The sequence below is a fragment of the Diabrotica virgifera genome, chromosome 3, assembly GCF_917563875.1.
Source record: "Diabrotica virgifera virgifera chromosome 3, PGI_DIABVI_V3a".
Lineage (NCBI taxonomy): Eukaryota > Metazoa > Arthropoda > Insecta > Coleoptera > Chrysomelidae > Diabrotica > Diabrotica virgifera.
The window spans coordinates 251,457,392-251,478,512 of record NC_065445.1 but is presented as its reverse complement, the minus strand read 5'-3'; the positions used below and the strand labels follow the sequence as shown (position 1 = coordinate 251,478,512).

Here is a 21,121-nt window from a genome sequence, read left to right as displayed (position 1 = left end):
TCGTTAAGTATATTACGTCAGATGCCCTTCGTTGCTACGAAAAAATACATTCAGTGACATTAATGATAATTAATGTTTTAAAAATTATAAAAGTGATGACTTTCAATCGTCAAATATTTATAAAAACTGTGTGTTTAATGGTACTTACATAAATAAATTACAATAAAATTTTGGTTTTGAACAGTTTTATTCATGAAATAATCGCAACAAATTGCACTCGACCTCTGAAATTAATATAGAATTTTTGCTCTCGTGACACTTTGACATAATTTCACTCGCCTTCGGCTCGTGAAATTAAAACTGTCAAAGTGTCACTCGGGAAAAATTCAATAATTTCAGAGCTCTTGTGCAATTACTACTGATAATTTCATTCATAGGAGATTCTGACCAATAGAAAGCTACAGAAATCTGAATTAAATCGATAATTTTTGATAATATCCCGTCGTTAAGTATATTACGTCAGATGCCCTTCGTTGCTACGAAAAAATACATTCAGTGACATTAATGTTTTAAAAATTAAAAAAGTGATGACATTCAATCGTCAAATATTTATAAAAACTGTGTGTTTATTGGTACTTACATAAATAAATTACAATAAAATTTTGGTTTTGAACAGTTTTATTCATGAAATAATCGCAACAAATTGCACTCGACCTCTGAAATTAATATAGAATTTTTGCTCTCGTGACATTTTGACATAATTTCACTCGCCTTCGGCTCGTGAAATTAAAACTGTCAGAGTGTCACTCGGGAAAAATTCAATAATTTCAGAGCTATTGTGCAATTACTACTGATAATTTCATTCATAGGAGATTCTGACCAATAGAAAGCTACAGAAATCTGAATTAAATCGATAATTTTTGATAATCTCCTGTCGTTAAGTATATTACGTCAGATGCCCTTCGTTGCTACGAAAAAATACATTCAGTGACATTAGTGACAATTAATGTTTTAAAAATTATAAAAGTGATGACTTTCAATCGTCAAATATTTATAAAAACTGTGTGTTTATTGGTACTTACATAAATAAATTACAATAAAATTTTGGTTTTGAACAGTTTTATTCATGAAATAATCGCAACAAATTGCACTCGACCTCTGGAATGAATATAGAATTTTTGCTCTCGTGACACTTCGACATAATATCACTCACCTTCGGCTCGTGAAATTAAAACTGTCAAAGTGTCACTCGGGAAAAATTCAATAATTTCAGAGCTCTTGTGCAATTACTACTGAAAATATCGGCCTCACGACAAAAATTGTTAAAAATAAATTGTAATAATTGTAAATACGATTTATTTGGAACAATTTCAGTTTCTACCATTTTTGTCGAAAAGTTAAAAATGGCGGAGATATTGAACAAAACAGGTTCTCCTTTAAAATCAAGATGGCGGCTAACGTAACGGAGAAAATTATTCGTTATTTTAAATTTAGGCTGCTATTAATTGACTCTCCTAAAGATTAGAAAAATAAAATTTTGGGCAGATCGGCATACAAGGTCAAATGCTATTCCGACTGGACTAATATACTTTTGAGTCTGATATTACTGCATGTAACTTTTTTGGTATTGTAATATAATTTAAATCCTTCTAAACACTTAAGGTCCTATGTTTTGACTATATGTGGGCACATTTTCAGCCAAATCGATGCTGATGTATTTTCGGAATGGAGCAAAATGTAAAGAAAACGGTATTTTAACGTTTTTTACACTATAAAATTTGATCAAAACCTTGTTTTGAAGCAAAATAACTTTTTACAATGCCATATAATGACATTTTTCTACGAGCGTGCAAAAATGTCTACTTTCGCGCACGCATTTTAGTTTAGAAAGTTTCACTTTTCCGCACGCGGTTATAATGTTAATATGGCCTTAATTATAATACATGCAATAAACTAATATTTAGAAATTATTTACTAATTTATTTCAAATATATCTTATTGTGTTCCTGTTTCAATGAAATTAACGCGACAATTCGATGAAATAAAATTATTTTGACATAATATTCGAAAGTCAAATCGGTAGACAATAACAGTCGTTTTGAATCATCGTCATGGAAACCAAGATCGTCGTCATGCTAACTAATTATATTGAAAGTTTGGTTTTGACAACCTTGTCAAAGAATTAATTTGTTTATATATTTTCATATTAATTAAATTAATTGATTAAGATTTGGTAATTTTTTAAAGACTCTTAGAAAAAATATTGTTTCTAACTCTTGCAGAAAGTCTCTTTTCCGCACTCGACTGCTTGCCGAACTCCCGCTTCGCGTCGTTCGGCAAACTGCAGTCGCGTGCGGAAAATAATGACTTTCTGCACTTGTTAGGAAAATAACTATTTTGAGTCCCTTCTATTAAAATATTATGTCTTTCATTGATACTTTGCGACAGAAAATGCAAATTTGTTTAAATAAACACCAAATCACTGTAAAATCGCATAAAATAACATTTTGAGAAAAAAAGAAGAAGAAGAAGATTTTTGACCTTAAATATCTTATTTTTACGTCCCGCAGAAGCTATATACCAATTTTCAGAGAAATCGGAGATCCAAAATTGTTTGCCTGAGTGATTTGACATGGAATGTATCTTATAATAATTAATATATTTTATTAAATTGAAAACTTTGACTTGTATTTTTTTATATTAATGTTTTCCCATCTTTCATCGACCTTAAATATTAATTATTCGACAACTTACCTCCGATAGAAAATAAAGTGAATCTGGTGATTGCATCCACTACATCGATATATGGTTTATCACAGTTTTCTCTAAAATATTGGACCAGCTGTTTCGTTTCTTTATTAAAAATGTGTAAAAAATTTTCTAACATGTTAAATTGAAAGGCCGAGTTCAATAATTTTCGTCTTCTGTGCCATGTATCACCTGAAATAGTAATTTTTTTATAAGAAAACTATTTTTTTTTGTTCTTATATCAAGTGTTGAGAATAACAGTAGATATTCCCATGACTTAAACCCCGCCAGGTACCTGACAATTTTTTTGTATTTTATGTTTTATGGACGTCGATAACCAAATCCTCTATGTTTACTGCAGTGGGTTCGGTGAACTTTTAAAAACATTTAAGGCCAAAAATGTACCACTTAAAGGGATGAGTACGTATTTTCGGCTGCAATGCTATTCAAATGGGGATTCATTTTTTTCGAATCCTGAGAAAACTAATAAGTATTTTTGAAAAATTGAAACGCAGAATTAAAGATTACGTTATTAGCGAGAGCCGAAAGTCCCTGAGAACTTATATAATGTTTATTTTAATAAGTTACAGGGGTGAAAAACTAAGAGAAAATTTAGAGTGATTTTTAATTTCAAATATCTCATTCAAAATAAACTTTTTATTTATTCTAAGGGACTTTCGGCCCTCGGTAATAATTTAGTCTTTCATTCTGCTTTTAAATTTTTCAAAAATATTTATTGTTTTTTTTCAGGATTCGAAAAAAATGAACACAATGTCCGTGGTAATATTTTCCAAATCTATCTTTGTCTTACAACGCACTCAGTCGAATAGAATATTGTCAGCATATTGTCAGTCAGACAGTGACAATCAGTGACAATTTTAAATATTTGACATGGCATCGGGAATATTTTGAGTTGTTGATTAAATAATAGGTTTGTTCTAGCATCAGTTTCAAACGGTTTGAAACCATCAGCGAATAGTCGACCAGTGCGAGTAGAGGGGATATCACTGGTGACTGTATTATGTTCTCTCACTGACCAACTGTTTGCTGACGGGTTCTGACTAGTTTGACTGTTTGCTAGAACAAACCTAAAATTGATATACGCTGTGAGCTCGTACGTAGAGGGGATATTTAAAAATTCGCGAGCGCTAGTAGTGACAAGTCTGTAAACGTTTTCTGGAAATTTGACATAAATGTCAAAGTGATTAATTTAAAATTAAAAATAAAAACATTAATTATAAAAAATATTAGTTGGTAAAAGCTGTGGTATATATTTTTACCCTAAATATACTTACATTTTAAATACTGAATTTAAGTTTTTTTAATGTTCCGTAATATGTAATTATAAATTAATCTATTAATCTTAGCGCCATCTACACGATAATTGTGAAAGTATCCGAAGTAAGAAATTAATATTTCATCAATAGAACGTCAAAATGATTAGCAAAATCTTAAAAAAATCGATTACAATTTAATTACTTTTTTGCGTTGTAAATATTAAGCGATAACAATTAAATAATAAATGTAAAAACTACCGGTGAAAGTTGCATTACTAATCCGCTAGGAGCGACACCAGCGAAGCTCAGAGCGTATATAGTGTATTTAATAAATAATTGATTTAAGACGTGAACTTAATAAAAAGTTATTTATTGTGTATTATTTGTGGAAGATCCAAGCAGAGAATACATCAGGATAATATATTCTGTGATCCAAGTATTTTGTTGTTAAAGATGTTCAAAATTGTAAGCGTTCCATAGTAACAATATATTATTAAAAAATCACTTTAACACTTTTCCTCTTTTTTCGATTGAGTATTAGTTTTTGTTGTACATATAAATTATTACAATCACTGAATAATACTGAATTAATAATTTGCAATTATACAAATAACAGTTATCCAAGAACATTCAAAAGCTATCTCTTTAAGGTAATGATGACATTTTCAAGTAGAATGGCATTCTAGTAATGGTTACATATCCAGAATTCTACTACACGTAATTTTGTTCTGAAGCTATTTCCTTGTGGCATTTTTATGATTAATTATTTATATGGGAAATAAGCCACAATTAAAATGTATCTTTAAAATTTATTCTTCTACTTTAAAATGTATCATATGTATCTGAATTGCCGATATAAATGAGTCAAATTAAATAAATTATTAGAAGAATTTTTTTTACTAAGCAACAACATTTTTGTTTCCATTAGTAGTATTTTGTATTTTGACAACGGCACCCGATTTGGGCGTCGAAACGTTAATAAAATTATTTTTTTCATTTTAATTGTGGCTTATTTTACACGTAATTTGCCGTGTAAAGACAGAAAAAGTAGAGATAGCCGTAAAATATTTGCGAATTATGTACCGATGGCCTTAAAAACTTTCGTCTAATATTTATCAAATTACAATTACAAGTTCTACGAGTATGAAAAATATATAATTTTTCCTTGAGCAATAGCAAAAAGGTTCAAATTGTTTATAAGTAAGAGATCGCAATGCTTTTGCAATCAAGCTTTGCAATGTTGAAAATAGTTTATTATATTTTTGTCAAATTTATTCTTATAGAATAAATACTTTCCGGAGGTGTTAATAATAAATCTGGATCTGGGTTATCCAGATCAATAAAATTGAAGTCTCCAACTTGTTGCCATTCGACAATGGTCATTCAAGCCAAGCGAGCTCTCGTGTGTATTGCCAGGGATAAAGTTTTTGAAAAACTATCGCATTGTTTTAAAAATTTTTCTCACTCTCTTGTGATACTAATGTTGAGTATTCAAGAATAAAACTCACCATTACTTGTCAAAACTCCAATTCCAAGCCAGTCCTCGAACAGCCGATAAACTACACTTTTCTGGTTATGTTTTGAGTTCGACAAAACAAGCTACAAAACAATAGAGGTTATCTCAATCTATCAATGAGTACTTATGAACTTACCTGTATATCCCCTGGGTCGATCAAGTTGACCATGGCCATACCAAAGGCGTATTTCTTATATATGGGAAAGTAGGTCTTACTTAGGGCTCTGTCCCTTTGAAAAATTTGCTCTAAAAGTAAAGCATTTTTGATTCTATCTCTTTTATAAGTTTTCAAAAGAGGGCAAGAGATAAATCACCAATCGGCAGAAGACGTATCGTATCACCACACGCAAAAGATGGAGTAACAACCTTCCATAGAGATATCAACCCGTCAGTGAACAAGAAGAATTGCTTATAAAGAGGAAGAAGTAGAAGAAAACAGTAGAACAACGTTTCCATGTTTGATCATCTTCGGCATAAAGAAATAATTCGACAGAGTACGACTCAATTATGAAATTTATACTAGGGACGCGTTGAGCCATATTATGATCTTCAAATTAACCACTGATGAAGTCATCGAAAGCATCAACAAAGGAAGAGGATAGAGAATGAAGAAAGAAAGCACAAGATGAAGATAGTCTATAAAGACTAGTCCACAAATTCAATAAAAGAAGAAAATAACTTATATAGAATGATATATGAACGTATATGAATGACGATCTCATCTCAGCAAAGCATAACAAAAGTAGTCCGGAAAGAATGCCCCATATTATAAAGCTTGTATAAAATACAAAAAAAAAATTGAACAAAGTAGAAAGAACATCGTTATCATCTTCAAACTGTACATATCCACTGCTGGATATAGGTATCTATTAGATATGTTCTTCTATCTCTGTCTTGTGTCTGTTGCATCCAGTTACTGCTAACACTTTTCAAGTCGACAGTTCATCTGGTTTGTGGGCGGCCTCTGCTCCGTGGTGCTTGTGGTCCTGGTCTCCACTCGACAATACGTATTGCTCATTCATCGATTTTCAGATAATCTCTTGACGTGTCCTGCACGGGTCTACCCCAAAATCCCGACAGCCAAAATCCCGACAGCCACAATCCCGACGGCCAAAATCCCGACACGCCAGAATCCCGACAGGTTTAATAAGTTTCTTTTTAACATATAAGTAATTACATTTATTTCTTGTTTTTTGTTTATGGCCATCTGTTTTTTATTTTTTGTTACTAAACAAAAGTATTTACCATTTAATAGAAATATAATTTTCTAAATAAAATTTCTAACATAGGTATATAATTTAAATTTTTCTTGCCAATATATAGTCCAATAATATATGTATAATAAAATCCTGAATTCAAGTTTACTTTCATATAATAGATATTATCATGTCACTTACAACCTTTCATTTCAGTAAGTATAGCTTTTATATTTTAAAATGAAGTGTTTAAATAATTTTTTCTTTTAAAATAAATAATAATTTACATGTCGGGATTTTGGCCTGTCGGGATTCTGGCGTGTCGGGATTCTGGCGTGTCGGTGTTTTGGCCGTCGGGATTTTGGCTGCCGGGATTTTGGGCGGCACCGGTCCTGCACAATTCCATTTTAGCGACGTCAGTCTTTGGATAGCGATTGTTGTTTTTGTTTAACGACGTATTTCTTCATTTGCGATTCCGTTTCTCAGAGAGACAGACAACTCCTGGTGTGGTGCTCCATAGCTCTTTGAGTCACACGAACCTTGTTTACTACCTTTTTCATTAGTGCTAATGTTTCCACCTCGTAAGTGAGTACAGGTAGCATACACTGGTCAAGAGTTTCCTATTTGCGTCATATGGATTATTTTAATTTATTAAACGTTATCTAGGTTAATCTCCTATGACGTGGAAGCTCACATGTCTGGTTATATCTGCCCAAGCAAATTCCATGCCCTAAATATTTAAGCGACTTAGTCAGCTTAATATCCTTTTCATTAACAGCAATAATATTACGATTATCATCAGATTAGTCATTGTTTTCGTCTGCTCATGTTGATCTTAAGGCCGCTTTCTAAGGAAAAGAGATATCTTTTTTCAAAATTATTATTGTATCATCCATACTATCGGCTAAAACGAAAATGTCATCTGCCAACATTAAATGACTGAGCTTTTCTTCATTTACATTAACACCATACTCGTTCAGATCTGGCTTCTTACAAGTAGTTTCCAAAAGTGTCGTGGACATTTTTTGGAACGGTGTTTTGTTTACGTACTCCTTGTTAAATATCTTCTTCTTCTTGTAGTTTCTTCTCCTGTCGGAGGTTGGCTATCATCACAGCTATCCATACCTTATTGGCGGTGGCTCCGAAAAGATCTACTGAGCTGCAACTATACCATTCTCTTAAGTTTCTTAGCCAGGAAATTCTTCTTGTACCTATGGATCTTTTCCCCTTAATTTTGCTCTGCATTTTGAGCCTTAATATAGCTGAATATAGAATATTGTTGAATATAGAATGTGTTTATTGTTCGGATATTCTTACGCCAATCCTACCTATTATTATGGTAGGTAAAATATGTTGAATTATCTTAGAGTAGCCATGGTTTATTCTATGTGTTATCAACGGTTTTAGCATTTTCTGCTGGATTATATCATCTGATGTTTTCTCGTAGTCAACTAATATCATTGCCAATGGTTTGCTGTATTTGGCAGATTTCTCTATCAGATTCTTTATCACTGGTAAAGGATATGAAAAAATAAAACTTATCAAAAAATAAGAACAATATTTTAAGAGACTGTAGAAAAAGAGAAGTAGAAAATTTTACAAGAAAAGACAGAGCAACTTTACTTGAAATAAAGATGCGCATATTTGAAGGAAAATACGAAGGATGTACTATTTTTGAAGGCTCATTTAGAAAGTTGAGTAACATCAAAGATAACTAAAGCAACAATAAAATTGAAGACACAATAAAAAGAACTAGAAAAAGAGATGAAAATTTAAGGTTTCCATTTAAGAAGAAGAAGCGCAGGTAATATATACTGATATGGGCGCAATAATTATATTGAAATAAAAATATTTTACCTGATGAATCTAAATGGTAGGCTGTGCCTATAATAGGCAGACCTTTTGGCCCAGGAATGACCATTACATATTTCCAAAATAATCGATTTTTTCTTTTTTTATTTACTAACCACGCAAAAGCTACAGCAACTATAATAGCTATCAGCACGACCGAAGACATTATTATTCAAATAAAATTATGTGAGGTCCCATTATTTATATAGTGTGCGTGTGATTCTGAAATGAATTTTAATTAATGATTAATTATAAAAAAAATAAATAATCAAATAAAGCCAAATATTTATAATGTTATATTTGTTACTAACAATTAAGATAAATGATAAATGTCGGAAGTTGGTGAAAAAATTTGCGAATAAAAATAAGAACAAAAATAATAATTGAAATCTGAATAATATTCGTTTTTTCGCAGGCTATTAGTGGAATTATCTAAACAAAAAATAAATTGTATTATATTAAATATTATATACATCAACACCAGAATTGACCATAGACCAGAAATTGCAAAATATAACAAACGCCATAGAAAGCGCCGCAGCGGAAACGATAGGGAAACAAAAGAATAACAAGAAGAAAAACCAGTGGTTTGACCAGGAGTGCAAACAAAGCTTACAGCAGAAAGCAATCAAGAGGCTGGAGCTGCTAACGCGACCTACAGAAGAGAACAGGGAAGACTACAACAGAGTAAGGACTCAAACGAGAAGACTTTTGAGAAGAAAAAAGAAACAGTACCTAGAAGCACGAATACAGCAACTCGAGGAGGAACATAGAACCGGTCAGTCTAGACAGTTTTATAGGGACATAAAAACAATGACGGGCAACACGATCAACAGCCCAAGATTTATAAAAGACGATGCAGGACAATTGTTCACTGACGACGAAGAGATAAGCCGCCAATGGAGAAAGTATTTTGAGCAATTCTTAAATACAGAAAACCCCACAACGACAGGGCAACAAAGACAGTACCAGTTAGGCTACGGCTCCACGGGCTGGAAATTGACGCTAGCAGTAGCCGCAAAACGAACTTAAGGTTCCACGGAACGGAATAGGAGTAGCCGAACTGAACCGACTACGCACAAGTCCTGTAGTCGGTACAGTTCGGCTATTCCTATTCCGTTCTGCGGAACCTTAAGTTCGTTTTGCGGCTACTGCTAGCGTCAATTTCCAGCCCGTGGAGCCCTAGCCTAAGCCGAACCTGAAATACCAGGGCCCACACTAGCTGAAGTAAAGTCCGCAATTTCGTCCCTAAAAAACCATAAAGCCCCAGGCCCAGACGGCATACAGGCGGAACTTCTAAAAAAAGGGGGAGACAAACTACATCTTGAGATATATCATCTTATAAGAGAGGTCTGGGAAAGAGAAGAAATACCCAAACACTGGCATGAAAGTCATATAATACCTATTCACAAGAAGGGAGACAAACAAATATGTCGGAACTATAGAGGAATATCGTTAATTAATACAACATACAAGATTATATCCATAATATTGTTTAGAAGATTAACTCCATACGCAGAGGAAATAATAGGCGACTACCAAAGCGGATTCAGACCGGGAAGGTCGACTATAGACCAGATCTTCGTCCTACGCCAGGTGTTGGAAAAAAACTGGGAATTCAACCGCGATGTACACCAAATCTTCGTGGACATCAAACAAGCTTACGATTCTGTTAGCAGAGAAGCATTGTGGGAGACTATGGTAGAAATGGGAGTACCTGGAAAACTGGTACGATTAGCAAAGGTGAGCACGGAGAACGCTTCCGCACGAATCAGAGTTGGCAGCAACACGTCGGAGGAATTCCTCATTGACACAGGACTTAGACAAGGAGATCCTCTCGCCCCCTGCTGTTTAACTTCGCACTGGAACATGCAGTAAGGAAAGCTCAGCCACAACTGATAAACGGATTTGCCGCCCAAGGATCAAAAATACTATTAGCCTTTGCGGATGACGTGGACACAATTGCACAATCCACCAGAGATGCAAAAGAAGTTTTCACCCTATTCGAGAACGGAGCCAAGGAAGTTGGTCTTAAGGTCAACGAGGACAAGACCAAGTACATGGTGGTTACGAAGAACCCAAGACCAAGGGTTAGACAAAACGTAACAATTAATGAATACAATTTTGAAGTCGTCAAAGAATTTAAGTACTTGGGAGCGATCATAACATCTGAAAATAACTATGAAAAGGACGTGGCACCCAGGATTATTGCAGGAAACAGGGCATATTACTCGTTAAGGACCCTACTTAAATCAAAAATACTCTCACGACCAGCAAAAATAAGAGTATATAAGACAATAATTCGTCCCACAATAACGTACGGAAGCGAAACCTGGACGCTGAATCAGCGGGAAACAACAAAATTACTGGTACTTGAAAGAAAGATACTGCGGACTATCTATGGGCCTTTCAGAGAAGAGATAACAGGAGAATGGAGAAGAAGACACAATGATGAACTCCAGACAATATACGGAGATGAAAACATAGTACGCTACATTAAATCAAACAGAATACGATGGGCGGGTCACGTACTAAGATCAAGTGACGAAAGACTTCTAAACGCCACATTCTGGGAAAGGCCCGATGGAAAAAGGTCAGTTGGTCGCCCAAGAAAGAGATGGAAGGACGCAGTAGCCAGCGATCTACGCAAAATGGAAGTACAGCAATGGGAAATAGCTGCTCTGGACCGACAACAATGGAGGGAAATAGTAAACGCGGCCAAGACTCACATAGAGTTGTAGAGCCAAATGATGATGATGATATTAAATATTATTATACAATTTGATATCTCTTAAATAATTTGACAATTATTGTAGGAAACAGAGGTTGAATCTCGCAAAATGGACACAAGTCCGGTTTTATTATTTTTCTGGTATATCAAAGGGTGCTTATTATGAGACTAACTTTTTCTTAAAAAATTTCGCCCGGAACCCCTCTTTTCATCCCTTCGAAGGGGGTAATTTGTGGTTTTTGCAAAACGTAGCCCTTCCTGTACGTTTTGCAAAAAATTTACTTAATAGTAAAATGAAGAGGACTATATTTCCTACTATTTATTTCCCGACAGCATATATCTATCACACACCGTTTAGCGCGGGTGGCGCCCCAAAGTTGACAAATTTTTAAAAAAGATGTTTAAAAAAAATATTTTTTTCCTAACTGTAACGAAAATTAAGAAGAAACCCTGCGGCAATTAATCACAAATAACTTGTTGATTTTTTGGTATAGGTTTTAATTAAGGGCAATTGCAAATTTTTTAATTACAGGGTGTTACATTTTAAAAAACCCCTTTTTATACCATCTGAACCGCCTATGCTAGAGTAGAAAAACTTTCAGCGATTATCCATGTACTGGTGTTATTTACAAATTTGTATAATACACCCCCATATTTTCCCCGGAACCACGGCAAAAATAAAGAATTAATAAAGAAAATGATCAAAAATTGATTTTGGGCCACCAGTGTGGCTTTAGGGCACAAAGAAAATAAAATATACATAGGTCATAATGTGTAGCAGACAGTGTGTTCTTTTATTTTCCATAAGTACGTTATAAATAAAATTAATAGGTGGCGAAAAAAAAAAACAAAAACTGGGGCCCGCCAAAGCATTTCTGAGGTTTACGGCGCCACTGTGACGTAAAGGTGGCTTATACAAAAAAATGCATAGGACCTTATTTATAGAGAAAATATTGGTCTTTAATTCTGTATAAGTTTTGTTTTAGAAAAATGCATAGGTAATGAGAATATCGTAAAAACATGCTCTACAAAGGATAGGGGTAGTTTCTGCAGTTTATTTTAAAGGATAGGGGTAGTTTCCGCAGGGATGTTGCAATGATCATGTATACAGGGTGTAACAAAAATACAGGTTATAAATTTAATCACATATTTTGGGACCAAAAATAATTCGAATGAACCTAACTTATCTTAGTACAAATATGCACATAAAAAAAGTTACAGCCCTTTGAAGTTACAAAATGAAAATCGATTTTTTCCAATATATCGAAAACTATTAGAGATTTTTTATTGAAAATGGACATGTGGTATTTTTATGGCAGTACTATCTTAAGAAAAAACATTATAGGTAAATTTGGACACCCCATAAAAATTTTATGGGGGTTTTGTTCCTTTAAACCCCCCCAAACTTTTGTGTACGTTCCAATTTAATTAATATTGTAGTACTATTAGGTAAACACAATGTTTTAAAAAAATTTTTGCTTCTCAGTACTTTTTCGAAAAATCAGTTTATATCGATATATTTTGAATATTTGTCAAATCCACCACATATTTGTATATGGTAAGTACGATTATGGAAACTTGCTAATAATATGAACATTTATTTTTGATTTACATTTTTAGGTATATTTTGAACCATATTAAAAAAGGATCCACATCTCGATAAAAGATGCCTTATCAAAAAAATACAAAGAGGCAAAAAAGTTTTAAAAACACTGTGTCTAACTAATGGTATCGCAGCAATAGTTTAATTGGAACGTACACAAACATTTGGGGGGTTTAAAGGAACAAAACCCCCATAAAATTCTTATGTAAACATATTAAAAAAGAAGCTACAACTCGACAAAAACCGCCTTATCTAAAAAATACTAGGAGGCAAAAAAGTTTTAAAAATATTTAATTCAACTAACGGTACCACCAAAATAATTTAATTGGAACGTACACAACAGTTTGGGGGGGTTTAAAGGAACAAAACCCCCATAAAATTTTTATGGGATGTCCAAATTTCTCTATAATTTTTTCTGAAGATACTACTGCCATAAAAATACCACATGTCCATTTTCAATAAAAAATCTCTAATAGTTTTCGATATATTGGAAAAAATCGATTTTCATTTTGTAACTTCAAAGGGCTGTAACTTTTTTTATGTGCATATTTGTGCTAAAGTAAGTTAGGTTCAATCGAATTATTTTTGGTTCCAGAATATGAGATTAAATTTATGACCTGTATTTTTGTTACACCCTGTATATTTATGAAAAACCCTATTGATGGAGCATACGTCCATATGGGCCAAAAAGCAAAAAAAATAATTTTTTTTTCAAACCCCTCATTATTTATTTTTTTTTTGGCTACAGGGAAATCGCTTTTGGTATCTATGCATAAGTAATAAGAACATGGACAAAATGATATATGAAGCATTTTAATAAAGGGCATGGTGTGTGAAGGATCCCAAGAAAATCACTTTTTTTATTAATTCTTTTTTTTTGGGTGTTTCTGGAAAAAGAATTGGGGTGAATTATAGAATTTTTTTTACTCTAGCATAGGCGGTTCAGATGGTATAAAAAGGGGTTTTTTAAAATGTAACACCCTGTAATTAAAAAATTTGCAATTGTCTTTAAATGACACATATATCAAAAAATCAGCCACTTATTTGTGATTAATTGCCGCACGGTTTATTCTTAATTTTCAGTACAGTAAAAGAAAAATATTTTTTTAAAACATCTTTTTTTAAAATTTTTCAAATTTGGGGCGCCACCCACGTTAAACGGTGTGTGATAGACACATGCTGTCGGGAAATAAATAGTAGGAAATATAGTCCTCTTCATTTTACTATTAAGTAAATTTTTTGTAAAACGTATAGGAAGGGCTACGTTTCGCATAAACCACAAATTACCCCCTTTAAAGGGATGAAAAGGGGGGTTCCGGGGAGAAATTTTTTAAGAAAATAGTAGTCTCATAATGAGCACCCCTTGATATACCAGAAAAAAAAAATAAAACCGGACTTGTGTTCATTTTGCGAGGTTCAACCACTCTTTTCTACACTAAATGTATTCTGACATAATTGTTTTAAGGTGGAATATGTATGATTATCCGCATCACTGGGCAGTTGGTGAGTATTGATCTGTTGTTGGTACGGTATTAGCTAGGGGGGGGCTGGGGTACTTTGCACCACTTTTTCACTTTTTCTCTTTATTGCTGGAACAAAATAGAAAAGCTTTTGATAAAAATCTTTGAAAGAAATGAGCTTATAAATGATGGTAGGCTGAGGTAATAGGAAAAGGTCATTCTCGGAAGCAAGAGATATTTTCGATGATACTTTTCAAATTGGAAAAGATAGTATCTCCAAATCGACTGTGGAGAGAACGGAAGAAAAAAACGAAAAATGGCGATTTTCAAGGCTTAATATCTCGGTTAAAAGTTATTATTATGAAAGTCAGAAAGTGACTAAATCAAAGTTTCATGCCGCCCCTACAAAATTCTGAAGAAATTTTTGTCAATATTTTATTACTAAGCTGTTATTTTTAAGTAATAATAATGAGCGCCATGCACCTTTTAGGCGGCCGTAAATGCTGAGTGCGAGAGAGGTGCCATTCCGTCAGTCCAATTGTGCATCTTACTTGCACTCACATTTACAGCCGCGTCAATACGATCTAACCGCCCATTGTTATTAATTAAAAATAACAGCTTAGTGATAAACTTATAACACAGAATTCTTCAGGATCATGTAGCGGAGGCTTTAAATTTTGATTTAGTCACTTTCTAACTTTCATAATAATAATTTTTAACCGAGTTATTAAGTCTTAAAAAGGGTCATTTTCGCGTTTTTCAAATTTTATAATTGCTTATAACTCGAAAAAGTTTAACTTTAGAAAAAAATTATAGGAGACCTTTTTTGTCCAGAATGGTCCAAAATACCTAAAAAAAATGGTCCGAGCAAAAAATACTGATATTTGCAATTTGATTTAAAAAAAATGTTAAAAAAATTCAACCACTTTTCAAGTGGGCGATTTCTTGAACCTTATTCTGGAATGTCTCACGAATGTGATTATGCAAAAAAATCTCATGGGAATATTTTTCCCAACGGGCCCGCCGTTTCCGGCTTGTCTAACAGGCTCTGCGAAAAATCGAGCTAAGTTAGAAATACCAAAGTCAGCAACACACGAACAAGTATTGAACGTTTTATAAAAATAGAAATAGAAATATGATTTATTGTCACGGAAAATTGTACAATTTTATCGACAAAGCTTATAAAGAGTCATGAAAACGAAACAACAATAATACAATTTACTAAAATTACATAAATCGTCAATATAATTAAAAAAATAATAATAATGAAGTAAAAAAGAAACAATCAATTGCAAAATTTAAAAATTTAAATAAATTGCAAATTGCATAAATATAGGATCACGCGTACCAAAAATGTTGATTAATAGCAAGCTGAAAATTTATTAATATTTTAAGGGTGTCTAGTCGAACAAACTTTGATGTATGGGAACACTGGAACATTGAGCCCTTGTCAGTGCGCGCTTCCACTCTATATTATGTCTCCATTGTATGCGATCGTGTGCCCGATGAACGGCTTCTTTTCTTGGCTTGCCCACCGTATTAAAAATTTTCATCCCGATCTTTGGTCTCATATCTTTCCTTCTACTACTAATAATTCCATAGATCCTATTTTTTCTCGCTATGTAGGCGAAGTAATTTAGATCTGCTCAGTTGACATTGTTAAAAACCCATCTTTCATATTAAGCTCTTCCAGAATTGGCAGCTTGGTTCTGTAGACTCATATTTCATATGCTTGTTACTTGTAACCATTTTTTTGATAGTCAATATTTCAGCTGCGTATGCAGCAATGGGAAAAATAAGCACATTGCCAACCTGCTTGCCAGTTGTTGGTTGTGGTTAAACCAATCTCAGATTCTGGATAAGTTTTGGCTAATAAAATTTAGGAATTGGGTTGGAGATTTCCAATTATAGAGTCTTCTTTCACAAAGTTTATAAATGATTGACTGGCATAAAACTGTAATATTTAAAAATTGCGTTGTAATGGTTTATAAATTAAAAAGAAATCATATACAGTGCGCTGGAATATAAGTGTTATAGTAAAGGAGGGTAAGAGTATGCACTTAGTTTACTTTAGGTTGTAACTTGGGGGAAGAAAGACATAACAATACCATATTTGTTAAATATCGATCTTTATTTATTGGGTAACAATAAAATAATATTCTATTATGCTTAAACAAAAAAAAATCCTTGTAAAAAAATATTTTGAAAAAGTGCCATTTTCGTACTCTTGAGCTCTAGGAGGCTAAAAGTATGACTGATTTAGGGTAAAAGTACGCACTAGCTAAGAGTCTTACAATGGTCGCAAACGAAAGGTCCGCTTCCTTCATACGCTGAACAGGCCTCATGCCACCATTCTGCACATATTCCACATTGAATCCAATTGTCATTAAATGACTGTCCACATCCTGGGCACTCAACAGTCTCTTCTGATTCTGGGTTTGAGCTGGTAGATAGTTTGGGTTGCTCAATATTAAGAGTTAGTTAAGTTTTGACGTTTGAAGCTTTCTTTTTGGTAGTATTTTTAGTTAGTATTTTTGAAAAATTTAAACGCAGAATAAAATATTACATCATTACCGAGGGCTAAAAGTCCCTTAGAATAAACAAAAATTTCTTTTGAATGATATATTTGAAATTAAAAATCCGACAAAATTTTCTTTTTTTTTCATCCCTGTGACTTATTAAAATAATCATTAAAGAAGTTCTCAGGGACTTTTGACCCTCGATAATACTGTAATATTTCATTCTGCGTTTAAATTTTTCAAAAATACTTATTAGTTTTCTCAGGACTCGAAAAAAATGAATACATTTCAAAATAATTCGACCGAAATTTTGGGCCAACGGTCTCAAAAAGGATTAAAGTATTATACATTTTTGTAATCAGTCTTTCAAAAGTTTTAAATGAGGTGTCACATGATTTACTTTCCCAGTTAAAAAAATCAAAGTTATCACTGTCATCTGAACAGGTACCGCGTAAAGTTAGAAACATTGATGCTATAATGTACTATGATTATTTTATAAAATCGACCTGTCCGAGCGTTTTGCTTATGTGCTAAAAATAACTAGGGTAGTAAGGGGGGGGTATCACTTATTCCAGCGTACTGTATATATTTCTCCTAAGGGATTGTATTTCTATTGTTGAAATAAAACGATAATCTGTAAAAATGTTCTATAATACAAAAGTAATTAAGAAAACTAACAATTTTAACAAAATTATTTTCTAGGAACAAATTTCACTCGTATTTCATTTTCTGTTCTAAGTACTAAATCTGTTTTAAAAACAATATCTTCAGGTTTGGTTATGGGTTCCAGTTTGAAATTGCGCAGTATCCCGCAATAGACACTCTTCATTTCCAGCATAGCAAATTTTTGTCCTAAAAATATTTTCATATAAAATATTATAAATTAATAGCAAATTATTAATATCTATTGAAAATAAATATAGCAAAATTACATTACATACTATTTTGTAATGAATGTTTGTTCTAGGTAGCTAAGTAAATAGCTATTGTCCATTGTACCAATGGAACAAAGAAGATAATTCAGAAATAAAAGGAATTCGTGAAGATCCACGCAATAATCAGACAGAAGATCATGCGAAAACACGATTTTACAGAGAAGAATGTAGTGAAAAATACTATAAACAGAAAGCACGATACATGTCACCTGCTCAAGCAAGAAAATCCTGAAATTAGTCTTCTCACCACTACAGAAAAACCCAGTACCTTCTGCTCTCTTACATATACAAGGAAAATATCAATAAAAATAGCCAAACACAAAAAATAAAGGAATAACATCAGTTTTCATAACAAACAACAACTTGGCAATAAGATGAAGGGCAAATACATAAAAACAATAAGAGCCACAAGAAAAAGCAATTACAGAGTGGTGTATACAAACTGACATATGGGGGCTGTCCAAAAACTTATATCGGTCAAACTGGCCGAACCTTTGACAAACGCATAGCAGAACACAAAACGCTTTTAATATAAGAAAAAAGATTCTATATACACACTTCACCTTCTAGATCATAATCATTCTTTTAATGAACAGTATCAAATTCTTCATATTCAAAATAAAGGCCTTCAACTATCTTTATTATAATCTGTGGAAATTATTAAATTTAAAAATACAGATATAATATTGAATGACTAACTTGAGGCAAACAACTCCCCACGCCTCAACCTATTCTGTTAGAGACTTTAATGTAGAGACACACATATTAAAACACATCACTTGAGCAAAGCACTTTGCCGAAACCGCTGTAGTGACATTAAAGTATAATAAATTTTGTGGACGTATTAAAGCAAAAGTTTTCAGTGTTTAGAATACAGTCGAACCCGCTTATTAGAGTACCGGTTATAGGAATATTCCGGTTTGTGGGATATAAATTCGAGGTCCCTAAACGTTTCCATTTACTCCTTAATAAATTTATCCGTCTATTGGAATACGTATTCATAAAACAATACCGCTTATTAGAATATATTTTTCAGATCGACGAATAAATTTTTACCTACAATTTCGAATTTCCTAAAAATTCAAATTATGTCTTTTACTATGGTTTCTCGCCAAGGGCTTCGAAGGCCTGTAGTGCTTTTTTATTTATATTATTTGGGTGTGTCAGATAGGAAATAAATATTTAATTGCGTTTTTATGACTATCAATTCAATCGTTTACCGACAGATCCAGTCGTAAAATAATTTCCTTTTTCTAGAAACTATACATATTGCCACCCAGTTGCATGTTATAAAATTTTTAAGAAACACTTCGGCCATGCTGATCCCTTGTAAAGTTATAAAACGTTTTCGGGATGGCCAAACCATTGTAAATTTTTCTAATTTATATAATTCATAGGAACAAAAGTGACTAGTGTTTTATGTAACAAAAAAACAAGCTACAATTACCGATTATTTTTCAAGACTAAATAAGTAATTTTCTTATTAAATATATTTTCTTATAAGTATTTTAATACGAAAATATTTACATAATCTATATATTGCATACATTTCATATTAATTACTTTATGCATCCACATAATAAAATGTAATTTGGTTTTTTAATAAATACGTTACGCTATTGTATTATTGACATAAAAAGACCTAAAACCATATACTGTTGTGATCTATTTTGATTAATTAATCAATTAATTATCTCATTAATCAAACAAATCAAACATAAATAAATTGTAAATCTCAGGGCTAAATTATGCTATCAATATTTACTTTCGTGGCTTCAAAATATTTCTTAGTGACTTCCTAATAGGGATAGATAAGAGAATAAAATAATACACATATTAATTTCAATTAGAAATTATAAAAGTCGTTTATTTTATCTAACGGAAATAAATGTTTAATATTTCAAATTTTATTTATTCTTCTATCTTTATTTTATCTAACAATTATGAAAATAGGAATCTTATTTCTTTTTGTCTCGAAATTTGCTTTTTAAATAATTAACTATGAATCTTTCTACTTCTGCTATACGGGATGTTTTACCTGTTCCAATTTTTTTTTGATATAAAAATATTTTATTTTATCAATATGATTGTACAAAAAAATCAACTATAATGATTTATCTTCTTCTTAAGGTGCCTATCCGTTCCGGGTGTTGGCGATTAGCATGGCTATCCTAACTTTCCTTGCTGCTATTCTGAAAATGCTATGATTTATAAGTAACAAAATTGATTGAGGTTTGATGATTTTATAATAGTGAAATGTGTAGTTCAAAATGCACTGTGATATTTAATACGTAAAACCATACATTCATATCTCAACAAAAAATAAAACTGACCTTTGCTAATGACTCGACAATGTCTTCACACAAAACACGTTTCCCTCTTTGCTGGTGTTGCGATCCAAAGAAACTCGTCCAAGTTTTCCAATAATGTCCCTGCTCTTCTGCAAACTCGTTCCCCCTTTCCTCACTATGCCTCGTACAGTACTCGTTCCGGCTTTCTCCTGATGCAGTATTCCAACTTTTTGAAACACTTGAACAAACACTGGATAATTTAGACTCAAAGAGTTATATCATCTCTCGACTTGGCCTATTACTCGTTCCACGATATGATGCTTGTCACTTTTCCAAAAACCAACCGGCGTTTTACTTTTTTTTGTACACTATCCTCAAAACTGGACTCTTCCTTCCGATCCAACAAAACACACTGACCTTCTCTCCTCATTCATTCTTATCCTTCCAAATCGTTCCCCTCCAGAATTAATCTTCCAACCAATCAAAAACAACTTTCAATCATGACGTATTTACCAAAAAAAACTCTTTCCTTTTTCTAAACATGTCTTTATGGATTCCCAAGAAAAAATAATTTTCCGACTATTTTAATTCTATTTTCTACACTAATCATATTTTTATCTATGTTTAAAAATCTTAATACACAGGTATATTTTAACTATTTATTATGTACCGTGCGGCAAATGAATTACCTACCCGCATATCTTGAAAAACTTAATGACCTATTCTTTTGTTTAATAAAATATATTGTCTGTGGTTTTGATAAACAGTTCAAAGAACACTTTTTTAAAACCAGCACCCTAATTGCTTACTGAAAATGCATTGTTCATGGGGCTAGTAAACACTTCTGCGAAAACATTTTCTTAAAAAATAGCTTAAAAACAACTTGAGGTGTTGGTATAGAGAGAACTACTAAGAATAAGCTGGGTCGACAACATTATCTATGAGGAGGTCCATAGACGGCTGAACCAAATTACAATAGGCACTGATCAATATAATAGAAAGATGCAATGTTGTTCTGGTTCTGAAGCTATTTCAAAATAATTATAATACATTT

The 21,121-nt window shown here is 32.6% G+C and overlaps 2 protein-coding genes across 3 annotated transcripts in view; both read right to left on the bottom strand.

The window, feature by feature from the left end:
- The window catches only part of LOC126881693 (cytochrome P450 4C1-like), a 40,165-nt gene extending 31,477 nt beyond the window's left edge, over positions 1–8,688 (bottom strand). The window contains exons 1-4 of the mRNA XM_050646101.1: positions 8,535–8,688; positions 5,618–5,727; positions 5,474–5,564; positions 2,695–2,880 (exon numbers count right to left, since the gene is read on the bottom strand). Coding sequence (XP_050502058.1) covers positions 2,695–2,880; positions 5,474–5,564; positions 5,618–5,727; positions 8,535–8,598 — 451 coding nt within the window. The 5' untranslated portion in view covers positions 8,599–8,688. The remainder of the gene's footprint in view (positions 1–2,694; positions 2,881–5,473; positions 5,565–5,617; positions 5,728–8,534) is intronic.
- Positions 8,689–17,476: 8,788 nt separating this feature from the next.
- The window catches only part of LOC126881689 (cytochrome P450 4C1-like), a 71,052-nt gene continuing 67,407 nt past the window's right edge, over positions 17,477–21,121 (bottom strand). For both annotated transcript variants that reach the window (XM_050646098.1, XM_050646097.1), the window contains one exon: positions 17,477–17,693. In XM_050646098.1, coding sequence (XP_050502055.1) covers positions 17,533–17,693 — 161 coding nt within the window. In that variant the 3' untranslated portion in view covers positions 17,477–17,532. The remainder of the gene's footprint in view (positions 17,694–21,121) is intronic.